The sequence below is a fragment of the Urocitellus parryii genome, chromosome 7 (assembly GCF_045843805.1).
Source record: "Urocitellus parryii isolate mUroPar1 chromosome 7, mUroPar1.hap1, whole genome shotgun sequence".
In the NCBI taxonomy this organism is placed as follows: Eukaryota; Metazoa; Chordata; class Mammalia; order Rodentia; family Sciuridae; genus Urocitellus; species Urocitellus parryii.
Genome location: NC_135537.1, coordinates 11,278,260 through 11,292,232, shown reverse-complemented (window position 1 = coordinate 11,292,232; position 13,973 = coordinate 11,278,260). Strand labels below are relative to the sequence as shown.

General features: G+C 43.2%; 1 protein-coding gene across 1 annotated transcript in view; it reads right to left on the bottom strand.

The window, feature by feature from the left end:
• The window catches only part of Asap1 (ArfGAP with SH3 domain, ankyrin repeat and PH domain 1), a 332,376-nt gene that overhangs the window by 145,405 nt on the left and 172,998 nt on the right, over positions 1-13,973 (bottom strand). Inside the window, exon 4 of the mRNA XM_026407076.2 lies at positions 392-464. Within this exon, the coding sequence (XP_026262861.1) occupies positions 392-464 (73 nt within the window). The remainder of the gene's footprint in view (positions 1-391; positions 465-13,973) is intronic.

Genomic DNA, 13,973 nt, shown 5'->3' with positions numbered 1-13,973 from the left:
TTTAGTTTCCTGGGTTATTTGGCATCCACTGACCAACAATAAGATTGCTGGCATATCTATAAAAATTTGAACTCACACCTACTCTGATATTCACATCATCCCCTGGTCAATGCTGATTTCAAATGTGCACAGATGCTATGAAGAAGGAAAAGATTCCCACATGTTTAACTGAGGCCACCATCACCGACTGATCCAACCACACATTTTAAATATTTCCCATATCCTTTGTGACAGAAAACCACTATCACTCTTAAGTTCTTAAATGCATAAAAAAATCCATGGCAACTAACCTTTTTTTTTTTCCTAATAAGAAGGAAATTTTTTTCTTCCTAATGCTGGGAAAACAGTATAATAGAAAACTCTGTGGACAATACTTATGATTCGTGCTTACCTTGACCAGAATTATATATTGCTTTTACAGATTTCTTCACTTTCTGCAAGGCTGTTCTATCTTGGTCTAGAGCCTAAAAGAGAAAAATACGAAAAAAAAAGGTGTTAGAAATTTGGTACATAAAAGAAAAAAAAATTCATTCAAAACTATGAGCACCAAAGCAGCAACAAACTGATATGACCTGATTCCTTCTCTTTTGAGTTTCCACCTGGAGAGGGAGGAAGGTGAGCACAAGATGATTGCACAGTACCCAGGAACAGAACACATCTTAGCAATGGAAATTCCAGCCAGGAAAAAAAAAAAAAAACATTTGGAAGAGTATAATAACTAGGAATGACCTTCTCGTAAGTGCTTTTAAATCTGAGGATTTAAGTGTTAAAAAAATTAAGTATGACATATGGCAGTTGTATTTTAAAAATCTGTCTACTAAGAAAACACAGTATGGAAATGCCACCATGATGCTAGTGATGCTCTTAAATGATTCAAGGATGATGTAACAACACATGTGCCACAGTCTACTTGTATTCTAAGTGGGATGTCGCGGGTTAACTCTGGTGCTGGCTATATGATTATGGACGGTTGGTTAAAATTTAGCAAACTATACACTTAGGATATGAACTCTTTTCTATAATACTAACTTCAGGTCCTTTCTGCTTTCCCAGGGTCTGTGGTTCACAGGCTGGGAACCCCTAGACGGTGTGTCAAGTTTTGGAAGGCAGAAGCAAAGAGCAGAACAATAAGCTCAAGTAGACGCACAGTTTAAAACATTACGTGCACACGGACATCCATCATATGTCTCAGAACTTCAGATGACAGAATGGAAGCCCACGGAGGGGTAAGCCTTCCCTGAGGGTCGTGGAGAGTTGAAAGGGACAATGCAATGGCAGCAGGCACCTGTTGTTCCCTTTCTTCTTTCCTGCCTTTCTAAACAGATAGTTCAATCGTGGTTCATGAGCCATTTCCTTTCAGCTCTCCAGACACCAGTAACCGGTCAGGTGGGAACCTGACCCATGCTGGGCTCTAAGTCCTTCTCAGGATTTCTGGGCTTGAGAACAGGGATCCAATGCCCAGTCTCTTTTTGATAAGGTTAGCCTGGGACCACCAGTGGTTTTGTTTCTAGATGTGTAAAGAATCTGGCCAGATTTGACATTAACAGTAACAAAGCAACAGAGATGAGGCAGAAAGTCCTGGCTGCATCTGAGTCGCAGCTAACCTTACGGCAGTTTGAGTATATGAGATAAATTCTTTTTATTCCAGTCAGTTGAGGTTGGGATCCTGTCACTTGCAACCACAAGTCCTAAATAATGCAAGAAGAAAAATTTACTGAGCACTGACTGCAGGTCAGGCAGAATACTTGTTACATAAGATACATATGCTTTCAATTATCTTCTTGCAATGAATCTTTAAAAAACAACTCTGTGAAGTATCAGCTCCATTTTTGGATAAGAAACTGTGATGGGCCTTTATTAAATATTTGTAGGAATGGAGGGAGGGGAATTTAACTCATTTGCCCAAGGTCAGAGCCAGAAACTGTTGTAGTCACATTTCACTTTAATGTCTATCAAATCCAAAGGTGCTTGCTTTTCCTACTGGAATGCTCGTCCATGATAATTCCATCATCCTGTCACGTTGTATCTCTGCAATTTTTTTTGCCACAGTCATGGCCCACTAGTCCTTCTATTTAATTAATATTTTTCTTTAAATCTATGTAAACCTTTTTATTTAAACTTAAATAACTGCATCATAAACAGCTACAATTAATGGGAAACCAGGATCACTTTCATTAATAGAAGACACCCTGGAGACTGGCATGCCCTACACAAAACGTTCATCTGCTTGGTATCTCAAGTCATCTGACACGAGCAAACTGCATACCACATGTAAGGAGTCAGTTTCAGGGAAAAGATATACTTTGAGTTAAAGATTTAAGATTTGTACTTTAGAGAAAGGGGAAGGCTAACTAATATTTAATTAATACTTAGTGTGAAGCAGAAATCATATTGAGAGATTCACACAGATCATCTCAATTCTGTGGTAAATCCTAGGAAATAAGTACTACTGTTATATCCATTTAACAGATGAGAAAAAAGAGACATGGAAAGGTTAACTTGTCCTGGGTGGCAGAGCTGGAATTTGAACCAAGGACTTAACAACAGAGCCTGGTCTGATCACATGGGAGGGGGTATTCACCAGTTCTTAGAACAGAATTCCGAGTTAAGAAATAAGACATTTAGGTTTCTAAGAAAGCACAAAGAAAAGAATGCAGATAAGCACTCCTTTACAAGATCGAATCCAACAGGTCTGTCCTTGGTGGCTATTTTTTGTGGTAAAAATGTTAATAAAAATAGCCATCATTTTTTCTAATAAACACATTACCACCATCTTCTTTCCTGAGGAAACCCCTGGTTTTTAGAGAGGTGAAAGAGCTTGCTCAGTGCCCCATGACAGAAACAGCCTGTGCCTTCTCAGCACGACAGCTAGGTACTGGAGAAGCACTTCCCCATTTCCCCTGCACCTTGCTCGCTTCTCAAGAAAGGAGATCTGCTCCTGGATGAAAACCACCTGTCAGTTGGGCCCTGGGAGTAATGACCATATTACAACGGGCCTACTCAAAGAGAAATGAGTGTGTGGGCTCTGAGGCCTGGGCCTTTTCAGAGTTAACCACCCTCCAGGAGCAAAAGTATGCGGAAGATTCCAGCAGTAACATTTTATGAGACCCTACATCTACTTTCCCTTTTTGGAGACCTGGGGTGGGGTGGGAGGGAGACTGTCTCAGAATTTAAGTTGAATAAGACTTATGTTTTCCCAACTCATCCATGAGCTGACAGGATGTAATGTTCACATACTGATTTTTAGAGGTAATTGACAGCATTTCCTCTTGACAGCTGCAGTCAAGTTAAGTCTGGGTGACACTTCTTTTTTTGAGCTCTAGTGTTTGGCCACTGGGCAAAAAGAAGCCAAGTACAATGCACTTTTAAGAGCCTTTTTTTTTTTTTTTTTTTTTTTTTTAAAGAGAGCTGGAGGATGCTGTCCTTGCTTCAAACAAGGTTCCCTCCAGCAATAACATGTCTAAATGTGCTGGAAGGTTCTACTCCCGCAGATGCTGAACTGCAATGACATCCTATGAAATGTCATATACATAAAATTAGACAAGGGCTTAGAGAAAATTGCAGATAATATTGGCTTATAAATTCTCTCTTCCAAACCATTACAAGTATGATAAAATATGTGCCTGCAATTCTAAGGGTGTTTCTGAAGTTTACCATCTCAAAAGGGTAGGGGGTAGGAAGAGGATGAAATAATAACTAAAAGCATACAGAAGACTATGCTCATCTTAAGTAACAGAAAATAGCATTTGACCTGTTAAAATTGGGCAGTACTGCACTTCACATTCTCTACATAATTACAGAGGAGGAGGCTCATCTAGGAGAGCCTTTCTGACCTTGGCATGGAGGCCGTCTACTTTTATTTCACACACAGCCTGAAGTTTCAGTACTTGAATTCTAGACACAGAGAAGACAATGTGGAGAAAACAGCACGTGAGAACAGGTAGCCAGAGGGAGGCAGAAACAGCATGCAAACTGGACACCAGAAAGAAAAATTCCTTGAGTCTGAGGTCACTGAAGGCAGGACTTAGGACCTTTCCTACCTCTCCAGGCCAAGTGGTATCTCTTGGTTACAGTTCAGTGCAACAAGAGCTGTTCTCAGTTACTACACAGACCCAGCCTCCCCAGCTCCTGGCTTGGCAACTGCCCAGGCTCATTCCTCTGCCTGGAACACCTTCCTCAGGCTCTTCAGTGACTGGTTCCTTCCTATTACACAGGCCTCAGATTAAAAGCCCCTCCAGAGAGCCTTCAGTGGATACTAAAGCCATGAACCCTTGGGCCACCCAAGGGCTCCTTTCAAATACTCTTCATGCTGTTTTCCAGAGTACTACCATACCCTGAAATTATCCTGTTCATGACTGATGTATTTTTATGGTATTTAACAACCTCCACTAGAAGACTGAAAGTTCTATGCAGGAAGGGACCTGTGTAAACTCAAAGCAAAAATGACTTTATACATGAACAAATGAACTCAGTAGCACAGTTCCACAAAATGTGAAGTTCTGCAATATTAAGAATTGCCTTAAAAATGGCTGAACAGAATGAAGCTTTGAGTTCAGAAAACATGGGCCTCTGTAATTCTTCTCGGAAGTTTATGTACACATTATATGTCTATGTCAAACGTGCATGAGATATGACCACAAGTGCTAAGAGTAATGGTGTAACAAGAAAGACAGACCTTACACATTCTAAGTGAGTTCTGTACTTAAAATAGTTATTCTGGCAATGTCTTTAAAAACATTTTACTGAAATATAATATACTTACATTGAATGAGCATGAGCAATGGTAATACTACTGCCATTATTCATAGGTTTTTATTTTAGATTTATTTTCAATTATACTCAAGTAGGAAAAGTTGCTCTTTTTTTGGGTAGATTTGGTTTCAAAAATAAACAAGTCTTTAGAGCTCAATCTTATGAATACACTCACAGAGCCAGAAAACAGTGCATGACAGTAAGACAATAGCACAGAATTTCCTAGAGATTTGTGGAGGTAGACAGAAATCACAGCTGCCTTCCAGGGACACTCTAAGCATTTACTGTATTAATGTGCCTATAGAAGTGGCTAGCATAAGCCTCGTACGGGCAGGTGCTGCAAAACATCTCTGAAAGAAGTACTCCTATACCAAAGTGAAGTCTTCAATGAAAGGAATTTTCACTCATTTTTATTGCTTTTAGCTGTATTCAGAGAGGTCATTTCAAAAATACTTCTTTTCCCTGGTGGTACTGGAATTGCACTCAGGGTCTTGCACATGCTAAGTCTACTTTCTACTGCTAGGCTACAACTTCAAATACCAAATTCATTTAAACAGATATATTTGACCTATATTCAACACAAAACAAATGTTTTCCTTATATTATTCTTTTAGTAGGGAAGACCACCCTGGCCTAGTGTGGGTTCAGACTTTCATTACTTCAGCCTTCTACTTGTTGGGCGCTAATGCTACCCCATGGGGAGAAGGCAGGCCTGAGGAGCGAGGTGTTTGGGCTGCAGGAGGGATGTCTCATTACACTCACAGGACACCCCTGAGGACGACACAACAACCCAGCTCTCATGCAGTCTGAGTCAACTCAGTCATTACTCCCCCACTGTAAGGCCCGTATGCTGGGATGTGGACACCTGTAATCACAACATGAAAGGATCCAGTGTGATCCTCAGGAGAGCTGCAGCAGAGGCTGGAGGAAGGAGAGGCAATGCACACTGCTTCCTACCTCAGGTGGGAGTGGCGAGCAGGTGGGCCAAGCGAGAATTTGTTCTGAGGATCTTCACACTTGGGTTTTTGCACTATTCACTCATGTCTCGGCCAGTAAGAAAGCCGGGCACCTCAACAGGCACCAGCAAGGTGTGAAAACCGACCAATGCACCCGCCTCTACTTAAGCAGCTATACGCCCCCTTCACATCCCTCTTGCCACAGCAAAGCACAAAACAAAACAAAACAAAACAAAAAAAAACTTTTGACATTAAATGGGGTGCCTGGTACTACTTTGGATACAGTTGATGATGTAAGTTATCCATAAAATATTATTCCTATGCCAGCCTAGGGCTTTATTCACACTTCTCATATCATTTCATTTTTATTTTAGACGTTTAGGTACCTATGTCTCTTCTGCTACTTAATCAATCTAAAATTATTTAAGGAAAATATCAGGTTAATACCCATTTTTCTTTCTTTCTTCACATGAAAAATGCTTTGTAAGAATACCGACTTGAATAAAAGGATCTCTCTCTCTCTCTCACGTAACAAAGGATGACTTAATTCAGTGCCTTTAAGTAATATCCAGGCTAGTCCTCCCTACTGCCTTCAAGGCCCACATGACCCAGCCCTCTCCTCTGACTTCTGCTCCCACTCTCCCCAGTACTCAGGATGTCCCAGCAGTCTTTCTGACCCACCAAGCTATCTCATCTCAGAGCTTCTGCAATTGTTGATCTCTCTCCTAAGACCCTTTCTTCAAAACTCTCTTCCCCCAAATCTTGAGGGGCTTGATCTGCACCTCTTCTCTTTGCATTCAGCTCAAAGTCCTCCCCTTGAAAGGCCCCCCTGACCACCCTATTCCCAGGCAATCCTGTTGACCACCCTCTTTTACATCCTATAGAGCACTGAGATTCTCTGAAATCATCCCAATGATTCATGCTCCTCTGTTTAATAAATTAATTTTAAAGGTGTGATAACCAATGATCTAGCTGGAGGGCTGAATCAAGGATGTGACCTCTAATAACCTTTGACACAGGCTAAAGTATCTAACACGTAGCATGGCACTCAATCAAGGTGAAGGAGTGAAAGAGCAAATAAGTGCACAATGCAAGGACAAACACTTCTCTTGTGCCTGTGACATCTGAGGACCTAAGGGAGGTTCCAGGAGAACAGTGGCCTGAGCACATTCTGTAGGCAATGTGCCTCCTCCCACCTGGTCCTCTTCTAGTGAAGAGAGGGTCCCAGAACCTCCTAACTACCTGAAAGTGAAGCAGTACCTTTTCCTGGAGGCTGTGACAACATCCAAAAGGACCGTGAGGGCACAGTGAATCCTGCCAAAGGCAGATCTATCCCTTGACCTGAGAGGATAAAGGCAGGGGCCACAAATGCAATTAAAAAGCAACCAGTCCAAAAAACGCTTCTCATCATTTCTATCAACTAGAATTACCTTTCTATGCATTCACATAGCAAACTCTACTTAGCATGGCTATGGGTTAGGAGATAAAGATACAGAGGTGAACAAAATGAGGCCTATAGGTGCGGAATACCTTTGGAAAAGCAGAGTGAGTTCCACGGGTCTAGGGGTGAGAAAAGGAAGGGGAAAGGGAGAGGGAAGGGCTCCATCCTGCGGTGCCTGCTGCCTGAGAGGTACCGCTCTAGGTGATCTGGGGCTTGACCCCTGCAGTCAGGGTGATGATGATGTTCATGGCCACCGACAAGCACAGAGGAAGCAGGCACAGGAGACAACTGGAGGCAGAAGGAAGCGGAGCAGAAACAGGGAGCTGGAAGCACAGCCTGCTACAGCTGAGTGAGAACTGCAGCCCGAGTGCAGCCATGCCAGCAGCTGCAGAGGGGTCGGCCAGGAAGCGGCGGCCACCAGGCCTGCAGGCGGAGGAAGAGCAGCGGGGCAACAGCAGCTCATGGGAAAGGAAGAGGTAAAGATGTTATCACTTGTTAGTTTCAAGATCAGTAAGAGTTGAATGAGGCTGCTGCCCAAGGGGAAATGATCCACATAAAATAAAGTTTGATTTGCATAATGCCACCCAAAAAATGGAAAGTTGACACATCATATAGAAATAAAGGTTTTAGGTTATTCATCTGCGTTGTTGTGGACATGAAAAAGTGTCCCAGAGATTCAGATCTCCTGCACCCCACAGACTTTACGAGAGGCATTGCACGTGCCCACAGACGGCAGGGTCTGTAGGTGCTGAACTTCTAAGGGCCTGAGCCCCACTTGACAGGTTATTCTACGGTTCAGACCTTCAATAAAGATTCAGTGCAACACTTGGAGCGAGACCTCGTGAATGACTCTAAGAATCTATTCCCTGTAAACAAACACCACAAAACTGTTAACTCTCTAAGGCAAAAAGATTCTGCATAAAACTAACTCACAAAAGTCTACTTTCGTGCGTAGATGCAAACTTTCAGAGGCACAGTGGGAAGGCAGGACTGTGCTGGGCCCAGAGCAGGGTCCCATTCACTCATTCAAGTGAATCTGCTTCTGTATGAAAGGACATAGCCAGAAGGCCATATGCTGCTTTATTCCTCATGTGCCATATTTTAAAACCCTAGTGTTTATTCTAACCAAGTGAAAAATAACCATCATAATTGAGGCAAATAGAGCAATACTTTTTTTTTTTTTTGGCTTGGGTGATGTATGTAGAAATATTCTTTTTCTAATCTCTCCAGAGCTCACTGTGACTACAATGGCCCCCAAGCCTCATCCTGTCTTTCAAGTCAGTCACAGCTACGATGCACCCATGATGAAATTAGTCTGTTTTTCCTAGTGAAGGCCTAGGGCCTGGATAAACACCATCCCCCTCCATGCACTACCCTAAGTTCAAAGGAAGCCTCAGGAAGCTCTGCACTTAACTGAGAAAACTGCCCTCCCTGGCCTCCCCTTCCACAGATGAGCAAAGTAGCCCAGAGAGGAGCAAGGGGCAGGCCTGGCTCAGCTGTCACCCTGCCTTTTGTACCAACGGCAGATGCCAGTAATGCAGCAGAGAAAGTGGAAGGACAGATCCCTGTCAAAGCTAGGCTTGGTGGCACAGGCCTGCAATCCCAGAGATTTGGGAGGTTGAGGCAGGACGACTGCAAGTTGGAGGCCCACCTGGTCAACTTGGTAAGAGCCTGTCTCAAAATAAAAAATACTAAGGGCTGGTGGTGTAGCTCAGTGGTAGAGCAAACCTGGGTTTCACCCCAGTATTACCAAAACAAAACAAATAAGAACACCAGATGCTCATCAAGACCCTTATCACCAGAACCCCTGGGGGCCCATACCATCTGCACATATGACCAGCAGGGCTGCCCAGTGGGATCATCAGTGTTCTAACAATCAACAATCACTTGTTAACTGGTCCAGCCTTTGCCTCTTAGAAGACGCAGAGCCTAGTTGTGGAATGAGACTCCATCCTAAGAATTGTGACACTGAACACAGGCTTTGAGGCCCAGGAGACCCATGTGCTTCCTGCTTGGCTATGTGACTGTGGTCAAGCTGGTCACTCTGTGACACTAACAGTTCTGGTAATGCCTTCCTCATGCCATACCACATCAGAGAATGTTGCTTCTCTTTTCCCTGATAGTCCTCGAAAAAGTCTGGCTTTCTTTCTCTCTCATATTGATGATGATACAAATGGCAATGAGTATTTTTATATATTACCTCATTTAATCCTCTTAGTAACTAATATGGTTTTTCTTCGGATAAGGGAACGGAAGCTCTGATGACCCTAGATCACACAGCTTTTCCAAGCAATAAAGCCAAGACTGGAAACCAGATCCTCCTGACCTTAAAGCCTACCTAAAACCATGTTGCTCTCTAATCTTCTGACCTGACAGCGGGGTCCAGAGTAATAGAGAACCCTTACAAAAATCAGCAAGGATTCAGGAATCAGGACGCTAGACAAAGGGCTCCACAAACCTTCTCCTTCCTCTTCTGGGAGCTCTCTGTGAAGGAGTCGGAGGAACTGCAGTTGGAAAACACCAACCAAGCAGCTCAGCAAGGTGGGGGCTGGCGTGGGGCACCACAGCAGAGTAGGAAGGAGTCACCCTGCAGCTCGATGGGCTGTGCCACCTGAGCAGTCGGGCCCGTGCGGCCGCCAGCCACCTCACACAGGCCACTGCTCCATACTGTGCTCCACAGAGTGAGAGTGGTTCAGAACCTCAGCAGGGTTTGCCACAGAGCTTCCTGCAGCCTTTCTGGTTCTCACCGCTTGTACTAGAGTTGATTGCTGGACACACAAAAAATAGGTTGAATGTTGAAAACCAGCCACAACAGTACCTGGAGATGAGGAGGCTTACAGAAGCTTCTGGGTGCCCTTCAAAATATCAGTGGCTTACTGAAGAACACCACTGAGAATGGCTGGTAGGAAAATTCTTTGAAAAAAATTGGTGGGCTTACCTTTGGGATAAGCAAAATAACCGGAGCTTGTTTGTAAAGGAGAAATAGCTTCTCTAACTGGTATTTCTAAGCCACCTGTGGCCCAGACAGGGCACTCAAATGCTGAAGAATGCTGGGGGCATGGACAGTTACATCCGGAGTTCAGGCTCCTCCACCAGGAGGGTCTGTGCCTGTAGACACCGGGGCCCATCCACGTGGGGATACCTGCTGAGGACTAGACAGTCCGCTTCCTCAAGTCCTCAAGGTGGGGAGCGGTAAAGGAGCAAGTGACCACATTTCTAAAAAGAGAGAGGCTTAGTGTTAAGAGGCACCGAGATCAGGCAGCTGAAGCAAGTGACCATGCAGAGGACAGAGAGCTGCAAACCAGAGGCTGTGGGAGGAAAAGGCCTCGGCAAGGCACCTGGATTTTAACCTGACGGCACGGGTTTGTCAAGGATGGAGTCAGTGGGGTTATAGAAGAACAAGGCGATTAGTTTTGTCCTCAGAAAAATGACTCTGTTGTGTTGAGAATAGAGGAAGAACAAGAGGAAGACTAAGGGGAAGAAGAGCAACGAGCCAGGTTATTACTTAATACACCCCTCGGAAGTATTTCTGCTGTGGTTCGATCTACTTCCTCAGCAACCAAAGCCTCTTCCAAATCTTCTCGTCCCTGCTGCTCCTCCAGCAGCACTTTAGTGGATGCTCAAGACGCTCACCTGGAACCACAGTCACATTCCCCCTGCATCGCCCTCTGTGCCCGACAGACGGAATGCTGCCAAGTCCCCCTGTAGCACTTCTTTAACCACTCCAGCAACGCCTGCCTTACTGTACAACAGGTCCTGCAACCACCACCCAGGGGTCCCCTCCTCCATCCCCTGACCATCCCTCTTCTATACCAAAGCCGGGTGTTCTAAAATATAAACCTGACCACATCAATTCCCCAGCTTGAAAGCCCAGGACAGTGAAGTGGAGACCCTGAGGGTGGCTCTCAGAGCCCTTTTCCAGCTCACCTCAAACTACACGCAGACCCCTGTGCCACTCTGGATCTCACTTTGTGTTTAATGGCACTACAAACAAATGGCGTCCAAACACACTGCACCCTTTTTGGATTCTGTGACTCTGGAGACAGGAGATACATTTCTCTTCTTTCTGAATAATACTTCTTCCTCAGTACCATGTTATTAACAACCTTACAAACCAATGCTCAACCTTTACAAGGGGGTTTTATTTGGCACTTTCTTTGAAATGTCCCCATCCCCCCACTAAGAAATGACCTCTCCACTCCCTAGTGCCAGGAGAGCACTAGGTTACAATGACTTGTCCTTACATTTCTCTCTCCAACAAACAGCAGCTATGTGTAACGGGGAGACCTGAGGTTTACATTCGTGCACAGAAAGATCCGGCTCCAGGATCGGCAATGGCAGGCACCTAAATCCGACTGCCCCTCAGATCTCTTTGATTCTCTGCTTCCTGATCTGGAAATTTATAAGGTTAGTCCAATCTGCAATCTCTTCTGGCTTTGATTTTCTGAAAATCAAATATTTTCAAGTCCTGCGAATGTTATCCTTCTGTTTTAAATCAAAGAAATTTTAATGTTAAAAAGTGACATGATTAGCATAGAAGCCCTGGGGAAGGGTTTTACATAAGATTTACATGCGATTCACAGAATAAACAGAGCTTTAATCTCTGGCACTAATTCATTTCTGTGTCCTGTTTTTGCACCTGTTATTCTAAGAAATTTTCTGGAAGGTCCACCTTGAATTTCACAAAGACCTTATTAATCTAATAAAACTGGCCTTACTAAGACCTTTTTATAGCTACAGATGCTGAGTCTGAAATTAGGAGTGTAAGGTCCCCAAAAAAACTTAGTAAACAACACAACCAATGCTTTAACTCTTGCGTGTTTAACTCCAAAGCCTGCTCTTTCTGCCATGTTGCAATTACCTCTCCAATTAATAACACGCCTTACTTCCCTTGCTATCACACCCCAGTGTGTCGCCATAGAACTTCCCAAAGCTGGCTCATCTGCCTCTCCAGCTTCTGGGACAGCAGTCAGAAGGGAACAGAGCTACAAGCTGTGTGGCTTCTCCTGATTAGGAGTTCAGACCCACCATTTTTTCACCAAGAAGCCTCTGAGCTGCTTATGTGGTCGACATTGAGTAATGTCTTTTACAGACACACAGAACTAATTTGGCACAGGAGACCAAGAAACTCTATCCACACATTTGCATGAAGATGATCGCTAAAAATGAAGAACTGTTTCTCTGGGGGGTGGGGTAGAAATGATGGTATTAAAAACCAAGCAAATGGACTGAAGCAGCAGCTTCCATACTGTGATCTGGAAAACAGAGATGCTGGAGGTATTCAGGGAAAAGAGTTTGGAAAACACTACATCCAACCTGTTTCCCTGCTGGAGATACTCAAGGCACAGAAGAACATCAGAGAATGGGGTGCTTTACAGAAACATGTTGGAGGTGGAGATGCAGCTTTGCTCAGTGATAGAGTGCTTGCTTAACAAACACAAGGCCCTAGATTCAATCCCCAGTACCACCCAAAAACAAAACATGCTTATATTTATAATCCAGCAATTTCCAATAAAACAATTAAAGTTAGAATACCTTTTGTTTTTATTTTTGCATACCTAGGGAACAATATTTGTTGGAACATCACTGTAGAAAACTCAGATTTAAAAAAAAAAAATCTAACAAAGTTAGGTCTCAAAAACTATACTAAAAGCCAGGAATAGTGGCACAGGCCTGCCTGTAATCCCAGTGACTTGGGAGGCTGAGGCAGGGGAATTGCAAGGTTGAGGCCAGTCTCAGCAACTTAATGAGACCCTAAACAACTTAGCGAGCCTCTGTCTCAAAATAAAAAATAAACTTAAAATGGACTGGAGATGGAGCTCAGTGATAAAGTGCCTGAGTTTAATCCCCAATGCAAAACAAAAACCAAAAAAAAGAAAACCCTGCAAAAAACCACCAAACTATACTAGATACAACTAGAGAAGTCTTGAGATTTCTGAGGTCAACAACAGATAATATCAGGAAAAAGATAAAGGAGTGCAATCAACTCTTATAGAACAAATTAAACCAAGATAAGAGAACTAAAAGGCAAAAATGACTGCAACAAAAATTATGGAAGATGTAGACACCTCTAATACGTAATTACTGCTTGGAATTCTGCTGCTGCTATAGATACTCAGTAGAGGAATAATACATTAATACAAGAAACTGAAAATAGCAAACAAATGCAAATAATTTCGATAACCCTAATAACTGGAAAATTCTAAGTAAAATAATAACAAAATGCCTTTTTACATTTATAAAGCAGAAAAAAAATAGGGAAAATGACAAAACAATATAGAATATTCCGAAAAATGGGCCAGAATTCATACAGAGGACAAATGAACTGTATTTTAAGTTATGAAATTTGCTTACATTTGACATAGAAATCCTACTGAAAATTCTTAACACTTCTTGGTAACAGAGAAAGAGAGAAAAATGACTTATTGACGTTCTATATGTTGTTAGCAGTGTTTTACATGAAAATCAGAAATAAACTAATCCAGTTATGGTTTGGATGGGAGGTGTCCCTCACAAGCTAACGTGTGAGACAATGCAAGAACATTCAGAGGTTTATGAGAGCCATAACCCAAACAGTGAATTAATCCCCTGATGGAATTAACTGAACGGTAACTGAAGGCAGGTAGGGTGTGGCTGGAGGACGTGGGCACAGCAGGGCATGGCTTTAGGGGTATATTTTGTATCTGGTGAGTGTAGTCTCTCTCTACTTCCTGATCATCGTGGCTTGAGTCTCTTTCCTCCACCACACTCTTCCACCATGATGTTCTGCTCTGAGGAATGGAGTTGGCTATCTATGGACTGAGACCTCTGAAACAAGAGTTCCC